The sequence below is a fragment of the Xenopus laevis genome, chromosome 1L (assembly GCF_017654675.1).
Source record: "Xenopus laevis strain J_2021 chromosome 1L, Xenopus_laevis_v10.1, whole genome shotgun sequence".
Taxonomy (NCBI): Eukaryota; Metazoa; Chordata; class Amphibia; order Anura; family Pipidae; genus Xenopus; species Xenopus laevis.
Genome location: NC_054371.1, coordinates 44,105,192 through 44,127,691, shown reverse-complemented (window position 1 = coordinate 44,127,691; position 22,500 = coordinate 44,105,192). Strand labels below are relative to the sequence as shown.

The 22,500-nt window shown below is 39.1% G+C and overlaps 1 protein-coding gene across 1 annotated transcript in view; it reads right to left on the bottom strand.

Moving 5' to 3' along the window:
* The window catches only part of micu3.L (mitochondrial calcium uptake family member 3 L homeolog), a 107,066-nt gene continuing 84,566 nt past the window's right edge, over positions 1-22,500 (bottom strand). The window contains 3 exon segments of the mRNA XM_018230232.2: positions 1-690; positions 13,473-13,630; positions 18,189-18,297. Coding sequence (XP_018085721.1) covers positions 580-690; positions 13,473-13,630; positions 18,189-18,297 — 378 coding nt within the window. The 3' untranslated portion in view covers positions 1-579.

Genomic DNA, 22,500 nt, shown 5'->3' with positions numbered 1-22,500 from the left:
CTTGATGCATCGGCCCCTATATCTAAATTATTTTAAAATGCTGAAATTGTTTGGTGTTACTGTTCCTTTAAGGCCTTGGGCATGCAATAGAACGACACTCAGAGGCATCAAGGCACAACAGGATTCAGACGGCAGCAGCATTATAAGGCACAATGCAGTTCCACTCCAAAACTACAACAGAAATGGGCTAAACCTTTGGGTTCTGTGTGCACATTCACATTTAGGGGGATCATAAGTAAGAATTTCATTATTTGAAAAGTGCAAGAAACAAGTGTGAAATTTTAGACTTCACATTAAGCCAAACATTGGTGCAATATGAGATATAACAAAAATAAATATATATACTAGTGAACTTATTCTTCTGGTGTATAAATATGCCTACAATTGATACAGTTTAATTAAGAATAGTAAGCCAACTTCTGTACGTAAATGAATTCTAAAAATGTGCATCACTAAAAAAAAAATAGGTGAGACCAGTGATAAATAAATGGGTACAAATGAAACCATACAGTCGCTACATTGTCTGCTGACATGCCTTCTCTGACAGCTGAAAGAATGGGGATAGAACGGCTGCATTTTTCATCTTATCGTATCTCTGCTTCGGAAATTCCTGAAGAACTCTCGGAGGTGTTTCCTGGTGACTGATGTCACACACACATAGTAGTCCTTCAGACCATGTTTTGGGGGCTCCTGTTAAAAATACAAGAGATGAAATTCTACATTTTCTGCTTTCAGTTGCTTTTAGAATATTTCAGAAATTGTTATGAACCCTACATTTTTAAATGCTATGGGTAAGGTTTATGTGGTGAACCAGTGATTTGTCTTGAGGAAATGTGCTGTGTTGGCTTCAGTAGAATAAAGAGAGAGAAGTGTAGTGTTTAGGAAAATTCCTGGGAAAGAACTGTCCAGAATGGGGTGGGATGGGAGACTAGGGGGTAAATTTACTAAGCGGCAAAAATTTGCCATCGACGGCTTCGCACTAATTGCAACACTTGGCCAGTCGAAAATTCGCTCAGACGCCGCTAATTTACTAGGATGCAAAGTTGTGTCCAGGGCCCTGAACACTGGCAAATTTTCACTAGCGTCACTTCGGCAATCAAAGCGAAGATTCCCTAGCGTTCAATTCTGCCGAGCGTAACTTCGTTGGAGGTCTTCGCTCAGGCTAATTTGCATGGATGTATACATATATGACGTATATGTTGCAGCAAATACATTACATTACACAAGTTCAGGGAACCTTAATAAAAGAAAATAGAGTTGTTATAATGCCCTACACATGAGCCCAGTGTATAGTTTATGTGCCATATGTTAGGAAATGTATGGGGGAACCCGGTTACCCAAAAAAAGGGCTTTTGCAGGCTATCAAAAAGGAAAAGATGCCAGCGTTTTTTGGGACTTTTTCAACTAAAAATATGATGTAAGTAACAGAAGATTGAGGAAGATTTATGCACTCGTATGCACTTTGCCTGGTCTGAGCTGGTGAAGGCAAGTCTAGTGAAAGAGGTAACGTTCAGTAAAATCCGCATCTTAGTGAATTTGCAGAGCAACAACCATTCGCCAAAGCGAAAATTTGCCTGGCGATAGAGCGAGAATGACAGGGGCGGAACTACCGGGGGAGCAGGGGGTGCGAGCGGGCCAGGGCCCGCACCCCCTCAGGGCCCCCCGGCAGTCCGCCCGCCGCATGTTCCCCGGCCAGTTCCGGGTGTACGGAGGGGGGCGGGGGCCCGGCTGCGCGTCCTGCGCCAGGGCCGCCCCCCTCTAGTTCCGTTTTTGGAGAATGACCACTAGAGTCTGTCTCTTTTGCTAGTGAAGTTATGCCTGCGCCCATTAGTAAATTGGCAAAGCACCTGAAAGCGGTAACGCTGGCGAATCGTCGCCAGCGTTAGTCACTTCGCTCTTAAATAAATCTGCCCCATAGTGTGTGTGGCAAAAAAAAATGTTTGTGGTTTTAAATGTGTATATGGAGAAAACAAGTAGGAAGTGGTAGTGTGCTGGCTAGAATGGAATAGAAAGAAATGAGTATGCTGTGCTTAATATTTGCCAAAAATTTGCCAAAATGATAATTCGCAGCGACATCACCAACTTGCTAAAAGCGAAAATAGCCACGTGAATTTTCGCTCCAGTGAACAATCGTAACTCCGCAAATTCATCAAAGTGCATCCGTTTTTCGCCAGAGTCTGTTTTGCCAGGTTATACCTGGAGAATTGATAAGATGAAGCTACATCCCCAACTTGTTATGTCGCTGACATCATATCCTGTATGCCAAAAAAGTCATTTAAAAAGACCAAATGCTGGAGTTTTTCCTATTTTAATGTGGGATTATGTTTAAAAGTTGTAACTGTTAAATATGTTATTTTACATTTTTTTAACCATTTCAAACTCATGCCATATTTGTTTTAGGGTGGGCTCATGTCTAGGACAATAAAAGATCTCTTTTGTATTTATTTTGCTTCCTTAATAATAATATTAATAAGTGGCCACTTCTAGCAATTTCACCAACACGCACTAGCAAAGACATATACCGTATCTGACCTACATGTACCCGCCATATTTAAGAAAGTTACGCTAGCGAAAATTCGCTTAGAAATGTCCTCGCTGACAAATTTTCGCTGGCGAAAGTACGCCTTGTTTGTAGCGACAAAACTTCAGTTTCGTAAATATGAGTATTTGCTGTGAATTAACGTTGACAACGTTGCACGAAGTTTGGAAGAGTCTTCCGTGGCAAAAATTTGCCCCTTAAGAACTTTCCAGAGTTGGTTGGGGTATAATAGAGAGAAAGAACTACAGTATGTGGATGCTGTGTTATATGTGAGAAGGAGTTGCAGTACTGTATGCAGGGATCTTCATGTAACAGAAGGAAAGCTCGGCTTGTGCTATCATGTTATAATAACTGTTAGTGAAAAAGACCACAGCAGTACAAACATTTTTAACAAGTTACTGGATTTTTTCTTGTAAATCATGACTTTAAATCATCTAAGCCTGGCCAAACATAAGCCAATACTGCGTGTTGACTTGTTTAATCTTGGTAGTTCATAGATTCAGGTATAAGCAAAAAAATGTATCTTTTCTGACTGATGTGATTGGGGCTCAGACACACTCTTGGAGAGCAAGACGGCACTGAGACATGACTTCTTCTCAAATCAGAAGGTTCACCAAAACATACTCACATGTTCCACCAGCCCAGGCTCTCCTCTCCAATACTTGCACACACTTTCAGTAGGGGCTCTCCGCTTCAGACCAAAAATCCATAAGCAAAAGAAAAGAAAGTGCTCCTCTGGATCTCAGTAAATAAAAAAGTCAATTAGGTGATCTTGCACGTCATGGTAACTGTGTTCCCTTATTGTGTCTGAACCATATTGTTTGAATGATGATTTAAAATACAGTTTTTTAACTGGGATGCAGCACTTTCTTTTCTTTTGATTGCCATGTGTGAAGCCTGGACCAATCAGCACAAGCCAACATGTATATGATCAGCTCACTGTATTCCATTTTTCCTTAACTGCATTGGTAGAAGTAGCTAGCTGAATGTATACAAAGTTTGTGTTACTGGACAATCGCTTATAGAATGAGCCAATTGAGGGGCAAATTCCATCATCTCTTATTTTTCCTATTCTGAATGGCCAACGTTGCATTTAAAAGTAGATACCAAAGCTAGTAAATATCATAGAGAGCAGACAGCACTGTGAGCAACATGCACATGCACAGAAAAATTGTGTGAGATCACGTACTTATCTGTTATAAAGTTCCTTCTTCAGGCAAGCTTTGAATGTTGTGTACCTCTGTACAGTTTTGTATCCCTGTGGAGCAAACAACACAGTGCAAGTGCAAAGAATGTGAGGCAGCCAGAGAAAAGTGAAAGCAAACCAACATTAACAAGGAGAAATAGAAATGTTATAATGGTTACCAAGGCAAAGCAAGAGACAAGTATTGAATATACATTTATAAATAGTATGCACCGGTGGATATTGTGGGGGTATTTATCAAAGGTCGAGTTTGTGAGTTTTTTTTATACCTCATACTTATACCTTATAGTCACAACTCAAATGTTTTCTTATTTACAAAAAAACTGTAAAAAAAACTCGTTGGAGTAGTGATGTGCCACGTGACCTCCACCCACTCCCGCCTGAGCTCTACTTCCTGGTTCCTTTTATAGACCCGCACAACATCATAAAAGAAGAACGCGGAAACCATCATTTGACGGTGGGAGCGGGGAGAGCAGGAGAAGAGCTCAAGCCGCAGAGAAGAGTGCGAGGTCCCGTGCGTATCGGGCCGGCCTGCACATCACTAAATTGGAGTAAAAAACCCGAATACTTGATTTTGAGTTTTTCTGCAAAAAAATCGCTGGAATTTATTGAGTTTTCAAACGAAACCCACTGGAAAAAACCTGAACATCATCTTCAAATGGTTAAAGGGACCTCTGCCATTGACTTCTACATGACCGCAACAGGTTTTAGCTGGAGTATTTTCAGATTCAAGCTATTTTGTGGCATAATAAATATTGAAAAAATCTAGTTTGTTTTTTAACCTGAAAAATTCAAGTTTTTACTGAAAATTACCCTCGAAAACTCAAATTTTTCAGGTAAAAACCCAACTCAACCTTTAATAAATAACCCCCTGTATGTCATGCAAAGTTTTACACTCAATAGAGGTAACCCACTTCAACTTCAACACAGATGTGGTCGAACTTGGATTCAACCTTGGTATATTTTAATAATTTCTCCCATCCAGACAATTAGGACTGACTGAGGGGAGGAAGGTATTTACTCTCTATTTTTCACAGGCAAAAAGCTGTTTTCTACTGAATAAAATGAGGGAATTGTAATAGGAGGTGCAATTCTTGCTAGACGTCTAGTAATAAATATCTACCAATCATTAGTAGGCACTTACTGAACTACTGTTTAGGGCAGAGTCACACGCTCAGATTTGGGGAGATTAGTCGCCCAGCGATAAATGTCTTCTTCTTCTTCTGGGCGACTAATCTCCCCGAACTGCCATGAAAATACATAAAAATGACAGTGACTTACAAGTGAAACATTTACAGAACTACATTACTTTACACAGCATTACCCATTGTTTTCAGACACTTTAGGGTAATGTAATAACAGGTGTAACATTTGCTCCCAGTCTAGCAGATATTTTCTTATAAGGGCAGAGACACACGCTCAGATTCGCAGAGATTTAGTTGCCCTGCGATAAATCTCCTCTTCTTTAGGGTGACTAATCTCCCGAACTGCCTCCCGCAGGCTAGAATGCAGGCTAGAATCTCCTGAAAGGCCTCTTGCCGGCCAAAATGTAAATCGCCGGCGGGATGTCGCTCGGAACATTTGTTTTTTTCTAAGTCGCCCGAAGATTGTTCGTGAGGCAACTTGTGCGACTTTGGAATATGAAGCGATCCGATTGCCATCCCGCCAGTGATTCACATTCTAGCCGGTAGGAGGCCGTTCGGGGAGATTAGTCACCCTGAAGAAGAGGCGATTTTTTGCCGGGCGACTAAATCTACGCGAATCTGACCGTGTGTTTCTGCCCTTAAAAGAAAATATCTGCTAGGGTTTTTTTACTCCAATTTAGTGATATGCAGGCCAGCCCGATACCCACGGGACCTCGCACTCTTCTCTGCGGGTTGAGCTCTTCTCCTACTCTCCCCGCTCGCCACCGTCAAATGATGGCTTCCAACTTCATCCAACTAATCTCCCAGAACGGCCTCCCGCCAGCTAGAATGTGAATCGCTGGCAGGATGCCAATCGAAGTGCTTCATTTTCCAAAGTTGCACAAGTTGCCTCACGAAGAATCTTCGGCCGACTTCGGAAAACGAATGCTCTGAGCTCCATCCCGCCGGCGATTTACATTCTAGCCTGCGGGAGGCAGTTCGGGAGATTAGTCGCCTTGAAGAAGAGACTAAATCTCTGCGAATCTGAGCTTTTGTGTCTGCCATTAAAAGAAAATATCTGTTAGACTGGGAACAAACGTTACACCTGTTATTACATTACCCTAAAGTGTCTGAAAACAATGGATAATACGGTGTAAAGTAATGTAGTTCTGTAAATGTTTCACTTGTAAGTAACTGTCATTTTTATGTATTTTCATGGCTCCTCCATCAGCGCTCAGTAAATGGAAACATCAACGGAGAATACACCCCTAGTGCCATGAGCTTTATTAAGGTGCAGTAAACAGAAGCACTGAGCTTTAAAAAGAATTAAAAGAAATAAAATTCTGTAAAACAGCAAAGTATTGTTCCTCTATACGTATTAATTTGTTCAGTGTCAGGAGGAGTATCATTTATTTCTGGCAAAAATGACTGGATGCAAAAGATGCCTGTGTTGCTTTTTAATAAATAATAAAGAAAAAATCTGACTTTTTAGTGTCTCGATTACATTGTTATACTCTGGATTCCTATGGGATCATTCAACAACCCCCTCTAAAATGAGGCTCTCTGGAGCCAGGGAAGCAACAATGAAAAACCGAGATATCGCCTTGCTCAAGCAGAGTGATGATTGTTATACACACGCAAGAACTCGGGAAGCCTACTCTTCATGATATAAAGCCTCTTGTTTCATTACATGTAATGCATTATGATTATACCTGCCAAATGGTACTGCTACAAAGAAAAACAAATTTTATACCCAATTATCAAGTGACTTCCTGCAAAAATAATATAGCCCAGAGTAAAATATACTTCAAAAACATTAGTATGCCCAAATAGTCAATATAAGAACTGAGATAAACCGTTCGTTTTACTTTACACATTATTATAATGATCATATTTATTTCATATTTTAAGCACAGCATACTATAACATTGATCACCTATTCAAATACAGGTATGGGACCTATTATCCAGAATGCTCGGGACCTGGGGTTTTCTGAATAACGGAGATAACAGAGATTTGGATCTCCATTCCATATTTATCTGAATTTCTCTAAATATAAATAAAGTCTGAATTTCTCTAAATATTTTCTGCTACAAACTCTCATCAAATCTGCTCGTTTTTTTACGCTTATTAATTATTATATTTTCCCGAAAATTTGCTTTGTGGGAATTGGACCCGGAAGATGGCTGCGTGGAACTCCGATGCCAGATTCTCCACTGAGGGGTAAGTACAAAGTATGAAGTATTTTCCCGGGGGGAGTTAGGCTGGGGGGGAGGAGGGACGGGGGTCTACGTGGGGTGGGGGGTATTGTTTTTTTTTTATTAAAGGGTTGAATTCTCCTTTAAGACCGACCCAAGGAGCCAGGGCCGGATTTCTAAAATGTGCGCCCCTAGGCCGCACACCTCCCCGCCCGGCTGCGCTCACCCCCCCACCTACCCACTCGTCCCCCAGCGCCAACCTGCTTGTCCCCCAACCTGCTCACCTCCTTTCCAATTGCCGGCACTGGGAGGGCAGGTTGAGAAGCGGCGGTTGGCAGGTTCAGAGTACCAGGTGGGGGCAGTTTCATTTACGGCCAGTGGGCGGCATGCCGCCCCCAGCATTTTGCCACCCTAGGCCCGGGTCTATGTGGCCTGCCCACAAATCCGGACCTGCAAGGAGCCCGTGTAATTTTAGTGTAGTCTTTAATTTGCTTCTTGCGCTGAATCTCACACAATGTGCAAAGTGCAGTGCTGTGAGCGCAAGTCAGTCCTATACCCGGGGCTCTCCTGTTTTTTCTGGGCTCCCTATATTGCCTTTATGAATGACACTGATAATGGGATGTTGACGTGTTTTCTACCACCCACTCCTTATGAATACAGTTGTTGCAAATGCAGAAAGTGCTGTATTCATAGCAAGGTACAACCCCTTTATGCTCTGATCTGGGATCACTAACAGCTGCACCTTCAAAACTTCCATGCAGCGCACGGTGCAAACTGCAAAAAACATGGAGCTTTTGCACCTGTATTCTGGACAGTGACCAGTGATTTGTATAGGAAGCCTAATGATCTATTTGTTGTCAATGAATACCAGCAAAATAAAAATGCAATGTCTGGACAGCAGGTGGCAGTTTAGCATGTGATTTACTATTCTTAACCAGCCAGTCATCTCCTTCCTCTTAAAGGCAAAACAAAACAAGACGCTGCACTAATAACATCTGGAAGATCCTTACATCATGCTCATAACATGCAGGAAAGATTATAGAAATATTTGGGCTTGCTCTAAAAATAAAATGTATGTCATAAAAGAACAATATACTAGCTAGAAGGCTTGACTGAGGAGAGTGTGATTACAAATATCAAAGCCTGCTCTGTGTTTAACTGCTGTCACTTAATGACAAGCTCTCATGTACAAGACTTCACAAATACCCCAAATATTTATGTAGCCCATAATTCATGCTAATATTGTCTACTATCGACATACTTGCAGTCTTTTTCCCATAGTACTAGGAAGTAAAGAATGATAGGGTGGCCATTCAGTATTCAATGCTGTATTCAGACATCCCCATAAATTATATTATTCATTATTATACTATAAATTATAGAGCATGCTTAATAAACTTTTTCAGTCATTACTTTTTATTGTATAGTTACAGTTGTTCATAAATTTAACAATTTATTTAAATTTTCTTCAACCGAACATTTTTATTATGGCTGCAACCACCACACTAATGCTGTGAGTCACTGACAGATTTCACCTGCTCTAATTGGCTGATTCCAGAATGAGTCGTCACTTTTGCTAACTGACACACTGTGGGGGTTATTTACTAAAGTCCGAATGCAAAATATTTTCAGAAATTTATTAAACCCTGAGGATGGAAAAGTCTGAATCTGAAAATCCGGCATCTGTTGAGGTTGCATATAAGTCAATGCGAGAAGTCCCGATGATTTTTTCATGTGCGCTGGGTTTCGTGCAATAGTTTTCGGGTGAAAATTCAAAAATAAATTTGAAAATTGGATAAGAAATCCGAAAATATCGTGAAAATTATATATATTTTTTTTAAATTGTATTTACATTTTTGGGAAAATGTAATAATAAATAAGCTCCTAAGCTTAAAAAATCAGAGCGGATTTGATCGGAGTTTGTAGCAGAAAATATTGAGATAAATTCAGACTTAGATAAATAACCCCCTGTATGTCTGAGTTGCTTGCAATAGGAAAAAAATGTAGGGTTGAGGAAGCACACTAATAAACCATTTATATTGCCATAACTATCAGAAATTATTAGTCATTCACTACAGTTTGGTGGATTTTGTATCCACTGTTTTCCCTATCAGGGACAAATATAGTTTATTTTACTTTCTCTGTTTATTTATATTCTTTTTTTCCAAAAAAACTTCAACTTCCTCCATTCAGCTTCTACTAACCTGTATACCGATAACTGACAGGTAGCCCAATTAATAGCTTATTAATACTGTGCAAAGTCGCTTAATCCTCCATTCCCATGCAGTGCTTTTTAATGCGTTCCACTGCATGGGAGCACATGAGTTAACAAAGGCTGTTCTTTCCTATCATGCCTGTACCAACAAGTCTACAGTGTAGCACTTTTCACACATGAGATCCAACACGTAGCATCTTATGTGTATTCAATACGTGACTGCGTTCCCATTGGTACAACCACCAGGGGATCATGTTCCTTGAGATGCTCCACGGGTCAAAAAGTGCATCATTTAGTCTATGGGTAGATATCTTGACAGTCAAACTGCACTGGTTCAGTATGTTGACAGTTGTTTGGGAACCCGCAACCATTTTCCAATGAATAAATCCAGTAGGTGGGTAATGATACCAATAGGCGCAAGGGTTCTGCTGCAAAGTTGCCTTTATTAACCACACAACATTGAGCTTAACAGCTCTTTATCAAGTTGAGCTGTTAAGCAGGAAACATGTTGTGTGGTTAATAAAGGCAACTTTGCAGCAGAACCCTTGCGCCTATTGGTATCATTACCCACCTACTGGATTTATTCATTGCAATGCTTTGGATGGAAGCAAGGGTTCCTGATACCTGAATAAGAGAAGAAGGGTAAATATACCGGTTAATATTGACTTAGCATTTTCCAATGAAACATGTTCCACTATAGGGAAAGGATGCTTTTAATATGTTGAAAATAAATATTTACTTCTTTTAATTCAACGGGTGAATGGAGTGCTCGTCAAACTTTTTCCACTATAAGTGACACTCCGGCAGGATTTTTGTTCCTGATTGACTTTCGGCAAAAGTCCCACACATGGAGCAATTGTCAGATATAACCCAACCATGTTCCTAGAACAGCATGGAGGGTTTTTTTTTAGCTATTGTTGCAGTTTTAATAAATCATAACCAGCAGGAAGACTCAGTCTCACTTATGGAAAATGTAGACAGTCTGGTGGCAGATGAAAGAATGGAGGTTGTCATGGAAGTGTCCCCACAGTGTGACGTCTCTGTGACAATCCAGTACAGCTCAACGCATTTTATAGACAGTCTCTCCTCTTTGTTTCCCTTTGACTATATATATGACAGTCATGTTGCATGACTCTGCAAACCGATTCTATTTCTGCCGATTGTGGGCAGCTTTCATGTGGCACAGACAAACTGTGTAAAGTTATCCCTGTACTTTTAGAGAGTCTTTTTATACTTTTAAACAAATGACTTTTTTTTTTTTTAGTTTAAATGTACAAATGAAAAACACTGGCAGTTTAACGATTGTCTATTAACTTTATAGCATCGTTAGCAGGCTGCAAATGAAACAGGCAGCAGAAGGGTCTGCTTTTACTTCAGGTAGTCACTTCATGAGTGATCCCATCATTTATAAAAGGTTATGGCAGATTTCTTAGCATTCACAGGAGTTTGAAATGTATCACACCTTCAGTAAGGTCCATAAATATTTTTTAATTTTGGTTCTGTACATTACCACAATGAATTTTGAATGAAACAACTCAGATGCAGTTGAACTGCAGACTTTCAGCTTTCATTCAGTGGGTTGAACAAAAAGATTGCATAAAAATGTGAGGAACTAAAGCCTTTTTTTTAACACAATCACTTCATTTCAGGGGTTCAAAAGTAATTGAACAAATTAAAAAACTGAAAATAAAATGTTCATGTCTAATACTTGGTTGAAAACCCTTTGCTGGCAATGACAGCCTGAAGTCTTGAACTCATGGACATCACCAGATTCTGGGTTTCCTCCTTTTTAATGCTCTGCCAGGCCTTTACTGCAGCGGCTTTCAGTTGCTGTTTGTTTGTGGGTCTGAAGTTTAGTCTTCAACAAGTGAAATGCAGCTCAATTGGGTTCAGATCAGGTGACTGACTTGGCCATTCAATAATATTCCACTTCTTTGCTTTAATAAACTCCTGGGTTGCTTTGACTGTATGTTTTGGGTCATTATGAAACGCCTCCCAATCAATTTGACTGCATTTAGCTGGATTCGAGCAGACAGTGTCTCTGAACACCTCACAATTCATTCGGCTGCTTCTGTCCTGTGTCACATGATGGATAAACACTAGTGTCCCAGTGCCACTGGCAGCCATGCACACCCAAACGATCACACTGCCTCCACCATGTTTTATAGAGATGTGGTATGCTTTGGATCATGAGCTGTTCCACACCTTCTCCATACTTTTTTCTTGCCATCATTCTGGTAGAGGTTGATCTTGGTTTCATCTGTCCAAAGAATGTTTTTTCAGAACTGTGCTGGATGTTTTAGATGTTTGTTTTTTTTTAGCAAAGTCCAGTGTAGCCTTTCTATTCTTGATGCTTATGAGTGGCTTGTACCTTGCAGTGCACCCTCTGTATTTACTTTCATGCAGTTTTCTCTTTATGGTAGACTTGGATATAAATACACCTACCTCCTGGAGAGTGTTGTTCACTTGTTTGGCTGTTGTGAAGTGGTTTCTCTTCACCATGAAACTGTTGTCTTACGTGGACGTCCAGCTCTTTTTGCGTTGCTGAGTTCACCAGTGTTTTCTTTCTTTCTCAGGATGTGCCAAACTGTAGATTTTGCCACTCCTAATATTGTAGCAATTTCTCGGATGGGTTTTTTCTGTTTTTGCAGCTTAAGGATGGCTTGTTTCACCTGCATGAAGAGCTCCTTTGACTGCATGTTGTCTTCCACAAAATCTTCCACATACAAGCACCCCCCCCCCTCAAATCAACTCCAGGGCTTTTATCTGCTTCATTGATAATGACATAACGAAGGAATTGCCCACACCTGCCCATGAAATAGCCTTTGAGTCAGTGTCCAATTACTTTTGAGCCCCTGAAATGAAGTGATTGTGTTAAAAAAAGGCTTTAGTTCCTCACATTTTTATGCAATCTTTTTGTTCAACCCACTGAATTAAAGCTGAAAGTCTGCAGTTCAACTGGATCTGAGTTGTTTCATTTAAAATTCATTGCGGTAATGTACAGAACCAAAATTAGAAAAAAAAAGTTGTCTCTGTCCAAAGATTTATGGACCTAACTGTATCTTTCCTACTCAAGGGAAACTATGAACAAAAAGCTCCTTATAGAAAGCTAACTCTCCCCCTTAATAGAGAGACTCAATCAAATAGCCTCCATTGACCGCCTAGCCCACTTCTTAAAAAAGTGTTGCAGAATGTCGCACAGACCTCTCCATGCAGAGTAGCAATATAAACGGAGCTTTCCGGCTCATGCGCAGTAGTGGGCTATGCATGGAGAAAGCAGGGGGCGGCAGTGGTGACTAGTAGATGTTGACTCTCTTTAGGAGGGGGGTGTATCATTCACATTGCTCCCCATCCTTTTAGCTAAGGATGATATACACAATCATATTAAAACATGGGTGCTGTAGGATTCTCTTCCATATGTTGGCTGTAGTGATGTGCAGGCCGGGGCCGATACCCGTGGGTCGGGCAGGTTTGGGCCGGCCTCAGTGCTGCTCTTGCGGGTCATTTAGACTGCCAGCTTCTGACTTTATAGACTAACGCATGCCCCACCCCTTTTTGTGACTTCATCGGTGGAGCAACACGGGTCTATAAATGGAGTGGGGACCTGCACATCACTAGTTGGCTTTTCTGTTGTAAACTAAATAGTAAGCAGGAATAGATGTGACAGCAGCATGCATTTATAACTCACTGGGTGTTATTTACTAAACTCCAAATTAATCTGGTCGGGCTTTTTGGGGCAAACTCAAATTTTTCTTTCTTTTTTTTTAAATCTCGAATTTTCAAGATTTATTAAAGAATCTGAAAATCCACCATCTCAGACCTGCCGGGGTCCTGTATAAATCGATGGCAAAAGTCCCTATACTATTTGGAAGTTTCTGTAGTCTGTGCTGGAAGTAGCCCGAAAACACAACCATTTCGGGGCAAAAACCAGAAAAATTCAGGCTTTTCAGGGGAAAAGCCAGAAAAAAATGCGTGATTTGAAAAAAAAAAACCTGAACAAATCGCACAATTCGGGTTTTCGTTCGATTTTATTGAGTTTTTAACCAAACAGATGAAATCTAGCTTTTTTAATAATAAATAAGGTAAAATCGGGTATAAGCTTTTGAGATAAATTTGGATTTTAGTAAATAACCCTCACAGAGTACTGTTTGTTTTGATGCGGTGGCACTGAGTGTTATAGGTGATGCCTTACCCTGAATCCTCGGTGTAGACGGTCTTTCATAATGCCAATAAATTCTTTATAGCTCAATTGATCATCTTTGTCGACATCAAAGATCTTGAAGACTGTGTTCACCAAATGTGGAGACAGCTTCAGACCTGTTGCTACATACACAGCACGCTTGAACTCATCTGTTGAGAAACACATCAAAAGCGTGAAACTGATCATTACGATCAAGGAGAAATCTTTTGCTCGTTGTTGTGCCATTAACAGCTCCAATAATCAGCCTGGTGGCTGAGATACATGCGATTGCTGCAGGCTGGGATATCTTTTAACGCCGAGTTTTCACATGTTAGCGTTCAGGGCATTTTGGTGAACAGTAAAAACAGATTACATGAGGCTTGACATCACTTTTCTTAATTGCTATAAACTTTCAGAATGAAACGTGTTTAGAAAACATTACATTGGTTATCCACAATTTGTGAGCACTGCTTTGCTGTACAATGAAGGATATGGATAAAAGCTGCTCAGTCCCTAGGGGGCCGATTCAGTAACTTCGAGTGAAGGATTCGAAGGTAAAAAACTTCGAATTTCTAAGTTTTTTTTGGGCTACTTCAACCATCGAATGGGCTACTTCGACCTTCAACTACGACTTCGAATCGAAGGATTCGAACTAAAAATCGTTCGACTATTCGACCATTCGATAGTCGAAGTACTGTCTCTTTAAAAAAAACTTCGATACCCTAGTTCGCCATCTAAAAGCTACCGAAGTCAATGTTATCCTATGGGGAAGGTCCGCATAGGCTTGGCCAACTTTTTTTGATCGAAGGATATTCCTTTGATCGTTGGATTAAAATCCTTCGAATCGTTCAATTCGAAGGATTTTATCGTTCGATCAAAGGAATTATCCTTCGATCGTTCGATCGAACTATCTGCGCAAAATCCCTTCGACTTCGATATTCGAAGTCGAAGGATTTTAATTCCTAGTGGAATATCGAGGGTTAATTAACCCTCGATATTCGACCCATAGTGAATCAGCCCCTTAATCTTTAGCGCTCACCCTGTAGAAACTGTGACCTGGATGTAAAAACCCCAGGTCCCACATATTAGCATAGACCAACTTCATATTGAAAGCTGAATTGGGAAAAGCATTTACCCGACGTATTGAGCGGTCCGGATGCATTGCCCCGAACCCGTGTCTGTGCAAATTGTTGAGAAAATCGGCAAGCACTCCGGACTCCACTCATGAAGTAAAAAACAACTTTTATTTCAGCAGTTTAAAAACATTGAATCCTGACGCGTTTCGTATCATGGAGATACGTAATCATAGGCATAATTCTCACTAACTTCTAACGGTTTTTTAATGTCGGGAAATGACATCATGAATTGATTCACACGGTGTTTCAGCTCAAACGTCTGTTCTGAAATCCATTAACCCTTTTGGCATTATAAAACAATTTTAAAACATTATTCACAGAATATACATCGTATTTAACTCTGCTGAAGTAAACCTTGCTCAAACCAGCCTTTTGAATACTCTTTTTGTTTTGTTGTTATTATTACCATTAGTAATAATAACAAAAAAAAGGCTATTCAAAAGGCTGGTTTGAGCAAGGTTTACTTCAGCAGAGTTAAATACGATGTATATTCTTTGAATAATGTTTTAAAATTGTATATCGACATTTCCTACACCGGCAACAATTTTGCAGCTGGTGACAATTTAACGCACGCCCATTGACTTTAATGTAATTGGATGACATAGGAGCATGTCAAATTGTCGCCAGCGTCGGAATTGTCGTCAGGTCGATTTTGACACCCCGCGAATTGATGCCGTCACCGAAACTCACATTTCACAAATTTGTTCGCCGGTTCGCAGGAAAATTTTTCAGCGAAACGGGACAAATTCGCTCATCACTAATGTTTGGTAATAGTAATAGTAGTAATAGTAGCTAGTTACTGCCAGAAGTAAATACCATACTTTGCTTTCCATTTCTAACTACAGGTATGGGACCTGTTATTCAAAATGCTGAAGATAAGTTATCTTTCTGTAATTTGGATCTCCATATCTTAAGTCTGCTTAAAAATCATTTAAATATTAAATAAATCCAATAGGACTGTTTTGCCTCCAATAAGAATTAATTATATCTCTGTTAAGATTAAGTACAAGGTACTGTTTTATTATTATTATTATTACAAAGAAAAAGGAAATCATTTTATAAAATCTGAGTTATTTGATTAAAATGGAGTCTAGGGGGGATGGCCTTCCTGTAATGTAATTCGGAGCTTTCTGGATATTGGGTTTCCAGATAAGGGATCCCATACCTGTACTCCGCACACTGGTGTTATTATTTACTACTGCCAACTGATCTGGGATATGTGCTCTACATTAGGCTTTTCTTTAAAGAAGTACATTTGGAAGACATTATTTCTGTAGGGAAGGCTTATTATCTATACACATATACTCAGCAGATTCCTCTTTGCTACTTACTTGCTTAATATAGAACTTATTGAGGTCACAGCATATGACCACAGATTTGCTACATACAGTATAAGGGGTTATTTATCAAAGGTCGAATGTTAGAGTATTTTATTCCTCGAACGAACTCACAACTCAAATGATTTCTAATTTAAGAAAAAACTAGAAAGGAAAAACTTGATTCTGCAAGTTCGAGTTGCGAATCCCGAAAACTAGGGATGCACCGTATCCAGGATTCGGTTTGGGATTCGGCCGTTTTAAGCAGGATTCAGATTCGGCCAAATCCTTCTGCCCAGGGAACCAAATTTGCATATGCAAATTAGGGGTGGGGAGGGTAATCGCGTGACTTTTTGTCACAAAACAAGGAAGTAAAAAATGTTTTCCCCTTTCCATATGCAATATGCAAATTAGGATTTGGATTCGGTTGGCCAAATCCTGCTGAAAAAGGCCGATTCTGTTCGGTATTCGGCTGAATCTTTTGTATAGGCTGAATCCAAAATAGCGGATTCGGTGCATCCCTACCAAAAACTCCAATTAAGCGAGTTTTCGGCAGAAAAAAAACTCGAATCATTCAAATTTATTGTTAGAGTTTTCAGACAAAATCCCCCCCCACCAAAAAAAATCGAACATCATGAAGGCTATTTACATCTTCAAATGGTTCCCTGTACATGGTTTTAGATGGTGTATTTTTGAATTTGAGCTATTTTCAGGGCCGGTGTATAATAAATCTCAAAAAAATCAAGGTTTTTTTAACACAAAAAGTTTTGACCAAAAAAAAAATCACGTTGAAAACCTGAATTTTCATGGAAAACACAAATCCAACCTTAATAAATAACCCCCATAAAGTATGTCAAGTTACCCATGCAGTTTCCCCAGAAAAATAATGTTAAGCTTGGCATAGAATCATGTCTCCTCTATTTCATTTAGAAACAGTGCAGGAAACATGTGGTAAATAAAAACAGCTACTGTGCGTAAGCAGTCTTTTTTTTCTTCCTTGCACGTAACGTTTTAAAGCAGAAGAGCTTCTTCTTGGAAATGTTGCTAAATTTCATAGATTTCCCAAAAAGGTGACAGACACAAAGAGGAAATGTCCCGACACACTGAAAAGTGAATGTCTCATGGCTGTGTGCAATTTCCTATGTGTGCTCTTTGATGAATCACTTGGCTTCCATGGGAGGATAAAGACTTTTGTGCCTTCTCAAATCTTCAGAAATCTGAAGGCAAAGTATATAAAGGGTATGGGATCTATTATCTTAAATGCATGGGAGCCAGGTGTATAGTCTTTTGATACTAGGTACAGTATCAGCAAGACTTAAGGCAACGAAAATACACTTAGGGGGTAATTTATTAAGGTTCAAGTTGTGTTTTCCAGGAAAATTCGACTTTTCAAGGTTATTTTTTTGGTCAAAACTCACATTTTTGGGTTAAAACCCCCCCCCCCCACATTTTTCAATGTGAAAAAAAACAAAACAAAGTTTTCGAGATTTATTATACACAGACCCTGGAAATAGCTTGAATACAAAAATACACCACGTAGGAGTCAATGGCAGAGGTCCCTTGAACCATTTGAAGATGTTAATAGCCTGCATGATGTTCAAGTTTTTTTCGGAGGGTTTTGATTTTGAATAATTCGAGCAATCGAGTTTTTGGATTTCGCAACTCGGACTTGCAGAATTAAGTTTTTTCCATTTAAGTTTTTTCTTATACAGGTATGGGATCCGTTATCCGGAAACCCGCTATCCAGACATTTCCGAATTACTGAAAGGCTGTCTTCCATAGACTCCATTATAATCAAATAATTCAAATCTTTAAAAATGATTTCCTTTTTCTCTGTAATAATAAAACAGTAGCTTGTATTTGATCCCAACTAAGATATAAACAATCCTTATTGGAAGCAAAAGCAGCCTATTGGGTTTATTTAATGTTTCTAGTAGACTTAAGGTATGAAGATCCAAATTACCGAAAGATCCGTTATCCGGAAAACCCCAGGTCCCGAGCATTCTGGATAACAGGTTCTATATATCTATATGCATCCCTAGTGCTGTGGAAGACGAAGGTGCTATATACATAATAATATTATGCTATTTACAGTTTTAGCTGCAGAGATTTGTATAATCCTAAAATTTATTGGTTGAATTATTTTTTCTTTGAATTATACTATATATATATAATCCAGGTACAATGTACAGTTTCTGCAGAGGAAAAAAAAGCAGTTAAGATCATACTTAAAATGTGATATTCTCAGACATCCGCTGGAATTGTCTTTTCCTCACCTTGGCCAATGGATCGGTTTGCAAAGTTGTACATCTGCATGGCAATTGCAAAATCTTCCAGGTTGTTCAGAAACTGGAAGAAGGATCTAAATTCGTCAAATGAGATTCCCTGCGGAACAAACCAAAATAAATGACTTTCTATATAATTTGATCTGGATATGAATATGAATAAAAGTCATTTAGAAGGTATAACACGTAATGTGATATTTCCTGTATTGATCGAAACCTCCGTATCTCTCTGCGCTTCAGCCAGCAAAAAGAACACCTTCTCATAATTACACCGAGGCAAAGACATTAGTGAAGGTTACAGTTGACATGTTTCCAAATGTCCCTTAGCAATAGTGAGTGGAATGCCGGTATTAAAGGACAAGTAACATCAAAAAAAGTTAAAAAAATTCGTTAGTATACATTAAAAAAAAAACACACTAAGACAAATTAAATGTAAAAATCGCAAAATCTTTATTAAGAAATAACCTCGCTTGAGCTCCTCTTCAGAAAGCGATCGTGCGGGGCTCGCTTTCTCCTCCCTGCCTTCCTTATAGGAGATGGCAAGGGAGGAGAAATCAAGCGCCGCAACGGTGGATTGTCTCCGTGTTGCCTTTTCTGAAGAGGAGCGGAAACGGAGTTTCGGTAAGTTATTTCTTAATAAAGGCTTTTTCGATTTTAAAGTTTAATTTGTCTTGGTCTTTTATTTATTTTTTTTTTAATGTACACTAACGATTTTTTTTTAAACAGGCATTAAAGGAGACATTTTGTGAAAAAAATAAGAAAGTACCAGTGCGTTATAGAAGATTTGTGCTTAAAAAAGTTGTGTTTCAGGCTGATTTATTGAATATTTTTCTGCAAAAACCCCAATAATCCCTCCCTTCCTGCTCCCTGAATTCCCAGGCTGTGCAGGGGAGTCGGCGGTACTCAGCTCACTGCACTGTAGGATAGGAACCAATCAGCAGCTAGCAGGACCTGATAGGGAACTGAAGCCTGTCTGTGCTTCTGTGACTGCATGGCTGTGATTGGCTGCCCCCCTCCTATTGTGCATCTGGCAGGGACACGCCCACCCCTCATTTGAAACAGGGACCGCTGAACATCTATATAGAATATAATATATACATTACTTATAATTGCCTACAAAATTTGTTTTTTTCCACTTATCCTATATGTCTCCTTGAAGTACAGAGATATAACATCACACTTATGTAAACTTTTCAATGATCTGCAACTGAATTCAGCCAACCTAATGCATACGTAAGATTTTGTGTTCTGTTTTATTTAGGATGTGAGGCGCATAAAAAAATATCAGTTGCAAAAAATATCAGTTAACTTTTTTACTGAAAACCAGTAAGGTCAGATAATTTCCCCCCTTCCCATTTAGGATCTGTCTGATGCATTTGATATGGTTGACCATGTTCTGCAACTTCAGACTCTATGGGCCATAGGTCAGTGCTACACAACTTTCTCTTGGAGTTCTTCCTATCTTGCCAATTGCTTTTAGAGTCTCTTATTCTGTTAAACCATTGTCACCTAACCCTGTTGAGGTACCCCAAAGCGCCACTGTGTTTCTGCACAAAGGCAGTGAATCAATGCATCTATACAACTGTAGCGCAATTGTGGAGTGAGGGTCGTGGGAACTTGCCACATGCACACACCAACATGCCTGCCACGACACAAAGCCCAATCAGGGCCTTCTAGGAACATTACACTAGAGCTTAGTTTTAGTATTAGACAGTTTTGATGAGCAGCCATATTGTTTTCATTACATGGAAAATATTTTATTCTGCCAAAGCTGATGACCTGGAAGAAGATGTTAGAATGAGGGCAATTTTAGGTTAGTTTCATACGTTGGTTTAAACAGACAACTGTATAAACTTGAACTTCACAAGGAAATCCTCCATTATTTTCACATGCAACTACAGTATACTGTATGTATTTCATGGCTTGAAAATATCTGTGTCCTGGTGGGTTACCTGCAATACACAGACCCATTTATAACAGAAATACTGTACATGAGATTTAAAAATTTGCAGAGGAAGTCCAGAATTTATGGAGTTTAAAGGAATTGTTAAGTGTAAAAATAAAAACTGTGTAAATAGACCGGCTGTGCAAAATAAAAAAAATGTCTCTAATATAGTTAGTTAGCCAAAAATGTAATGTATAAAGGCTGGAGTGATTTGATGTATAACATGTCAGTCAGAACACTACTTCCTGCTTTTTAGCTCTCTTGGTTTACACTGATTGGTTACCCTGGTTACCAGGCAGTAACCAATCAGAGACTTGGGTCATAGCTGTTGCCTTTGAATCTGAGCTGAATGCTGAGGATCAATTGCAAACTCACTGAACAGATATGTACCATGTGGCCCCCCTTCAAGTCGCTGACTAAGAGTTAGAGAGCTGACAAGCAGGAAGTAGTGTTCTGGCTATTATGTTAGACACCCAGTCACTCCAGCCTTTATATATTACATTTTTGTCTAACTAACTATATTAGAAACATTTTTTATTTTGCACAGCCTATCTACGTATTTACCCAGTTTTTATTTTCAAACTGAACTGTTCCTTTAAGGAATTTATGGGAGGTACCCTGGCAATCTGTGGGTTCTGGCAAATGCCAGAAGGGCTGCTATAAGTTGCCATAGACAGTCACTATTAATTGGGCTGCTTTGGCTTCTGTGTGCCTGAAATTTTAAAAAATCTCAGTCCAGACCTGGAGGTACCGTGATCTTAATGTGGACTTGGAAAACTTGCACTTGTTTTAACAGAAGGGCATTTCTTTATTTTTAGAACTGAAATTATGACCCCAACAATCATCTCAATCATCTTAAAAATATGCCAAGTTTTAGAGCATAAGTCCTTTTTGCCTAAAAATATAGTTTTTTAAGGCATCATCTTCAGTGGATGCTTTTTCAGCAGGATTTGGATTCGGCCAAGTCTTTCTGCCTGGCCAAACCGAATCCTAATTTGCATATGCAAATTAGGGGCGGGAGGGAAATTGCATGACTTTTTGTCACAAAACAAGGAAGTAAAAATTGTTTTCCCCTTACAACCCCTAATTTGCATATGTAAATTCAGATTCGGTATTCGGCCGAATCTTTCGCAAAGCATTCGGGGGTTTGGCCGAATCCAAAATAGTGGATTCAGTGCATCCCTACTAAGAAAGTTGTGTCCCTTTGAGTCCATTCACTAGCTTCCATGTCTTAATAAACTGTTGGTGTCTGTTTAAGCACCTATATTGTGCCTAGAGGTATTCTTAATGTTTAATTTTTCCTTTCCTCATCAAAATAGCCCAAAGCTCCACTTGATCCACATCTACAGTAATGAGCTGCAGAAGTAATTTCAAGTTGCTAGACAGCTTTTCTTTTAAAGTACCTACTAGGGCAATGGACTCAACTTAATTTTGAAATTTGAAACTAAAATCATAGCTGCTACCTGTTTCTTTGGCTCAGTGATGTACTCCCAAGAGGAATGTCTTTGATAGCTTTAATGCAAACCAAAAGCCTTCCTTTTCTACTCCTGTGAAGTTCCAGTATTGGTCACTATTATGACTCACATAAATAACTCATCCAAAAGAAACTCCGTTCTTCTTCTCTTGGTGTGCGGATCTACATTTTACAAAGACAATTGATTCAAAATTTTCTGAAGATGGGTTACGTTTAGGGCACACTGAAAATTAAACAGTTTGTATGAGTTTTAATGCGATGTAAAAGCTCTGACATGCTTCAGAATTGCTAATCACCTGTAGCATATGCAGTAAAACCTCCATTTTTTACATAAACTGATTTTAAGTTTTCCCTCATTTTTTGTGGTTCATTTTCCTGGATTTGACACTATTAGCATTGTCAAATGTATCTTACTGTTAGAGCATGAAGAGGTGCTCCCCATTTGTCTAATTCTGTTCCATTCTATCCATTCATCTATCTATCTATCTATCATCTATTTATCATCTATCTATCTATCTATTTATCCATTATCTATCTAACTATCTATCTATCTATCTTTCCTCTATCTATCTATCTATCTATCTATCTATCTATCTATCTATCTATCTATCTATCTATCTTCTATCATCTATCTATCTTTTACTATCTATCTATCATCTATCTATTTATCCATTATCTATCTATCTATCTATCTATCTATCTATCTATCTATCTATCTATCTTTCCTCTATCTATCTATCTATCTATCTTCTATCATCTATCTATCTATTTACCATCTAGCTATCATCTATCTATTTATCCATTATCTATCTATCTATATATCTATCCACTATCTATCTATCTATCTATCTATCTATCTTTCCTCTATCTATCTATCTATCTAT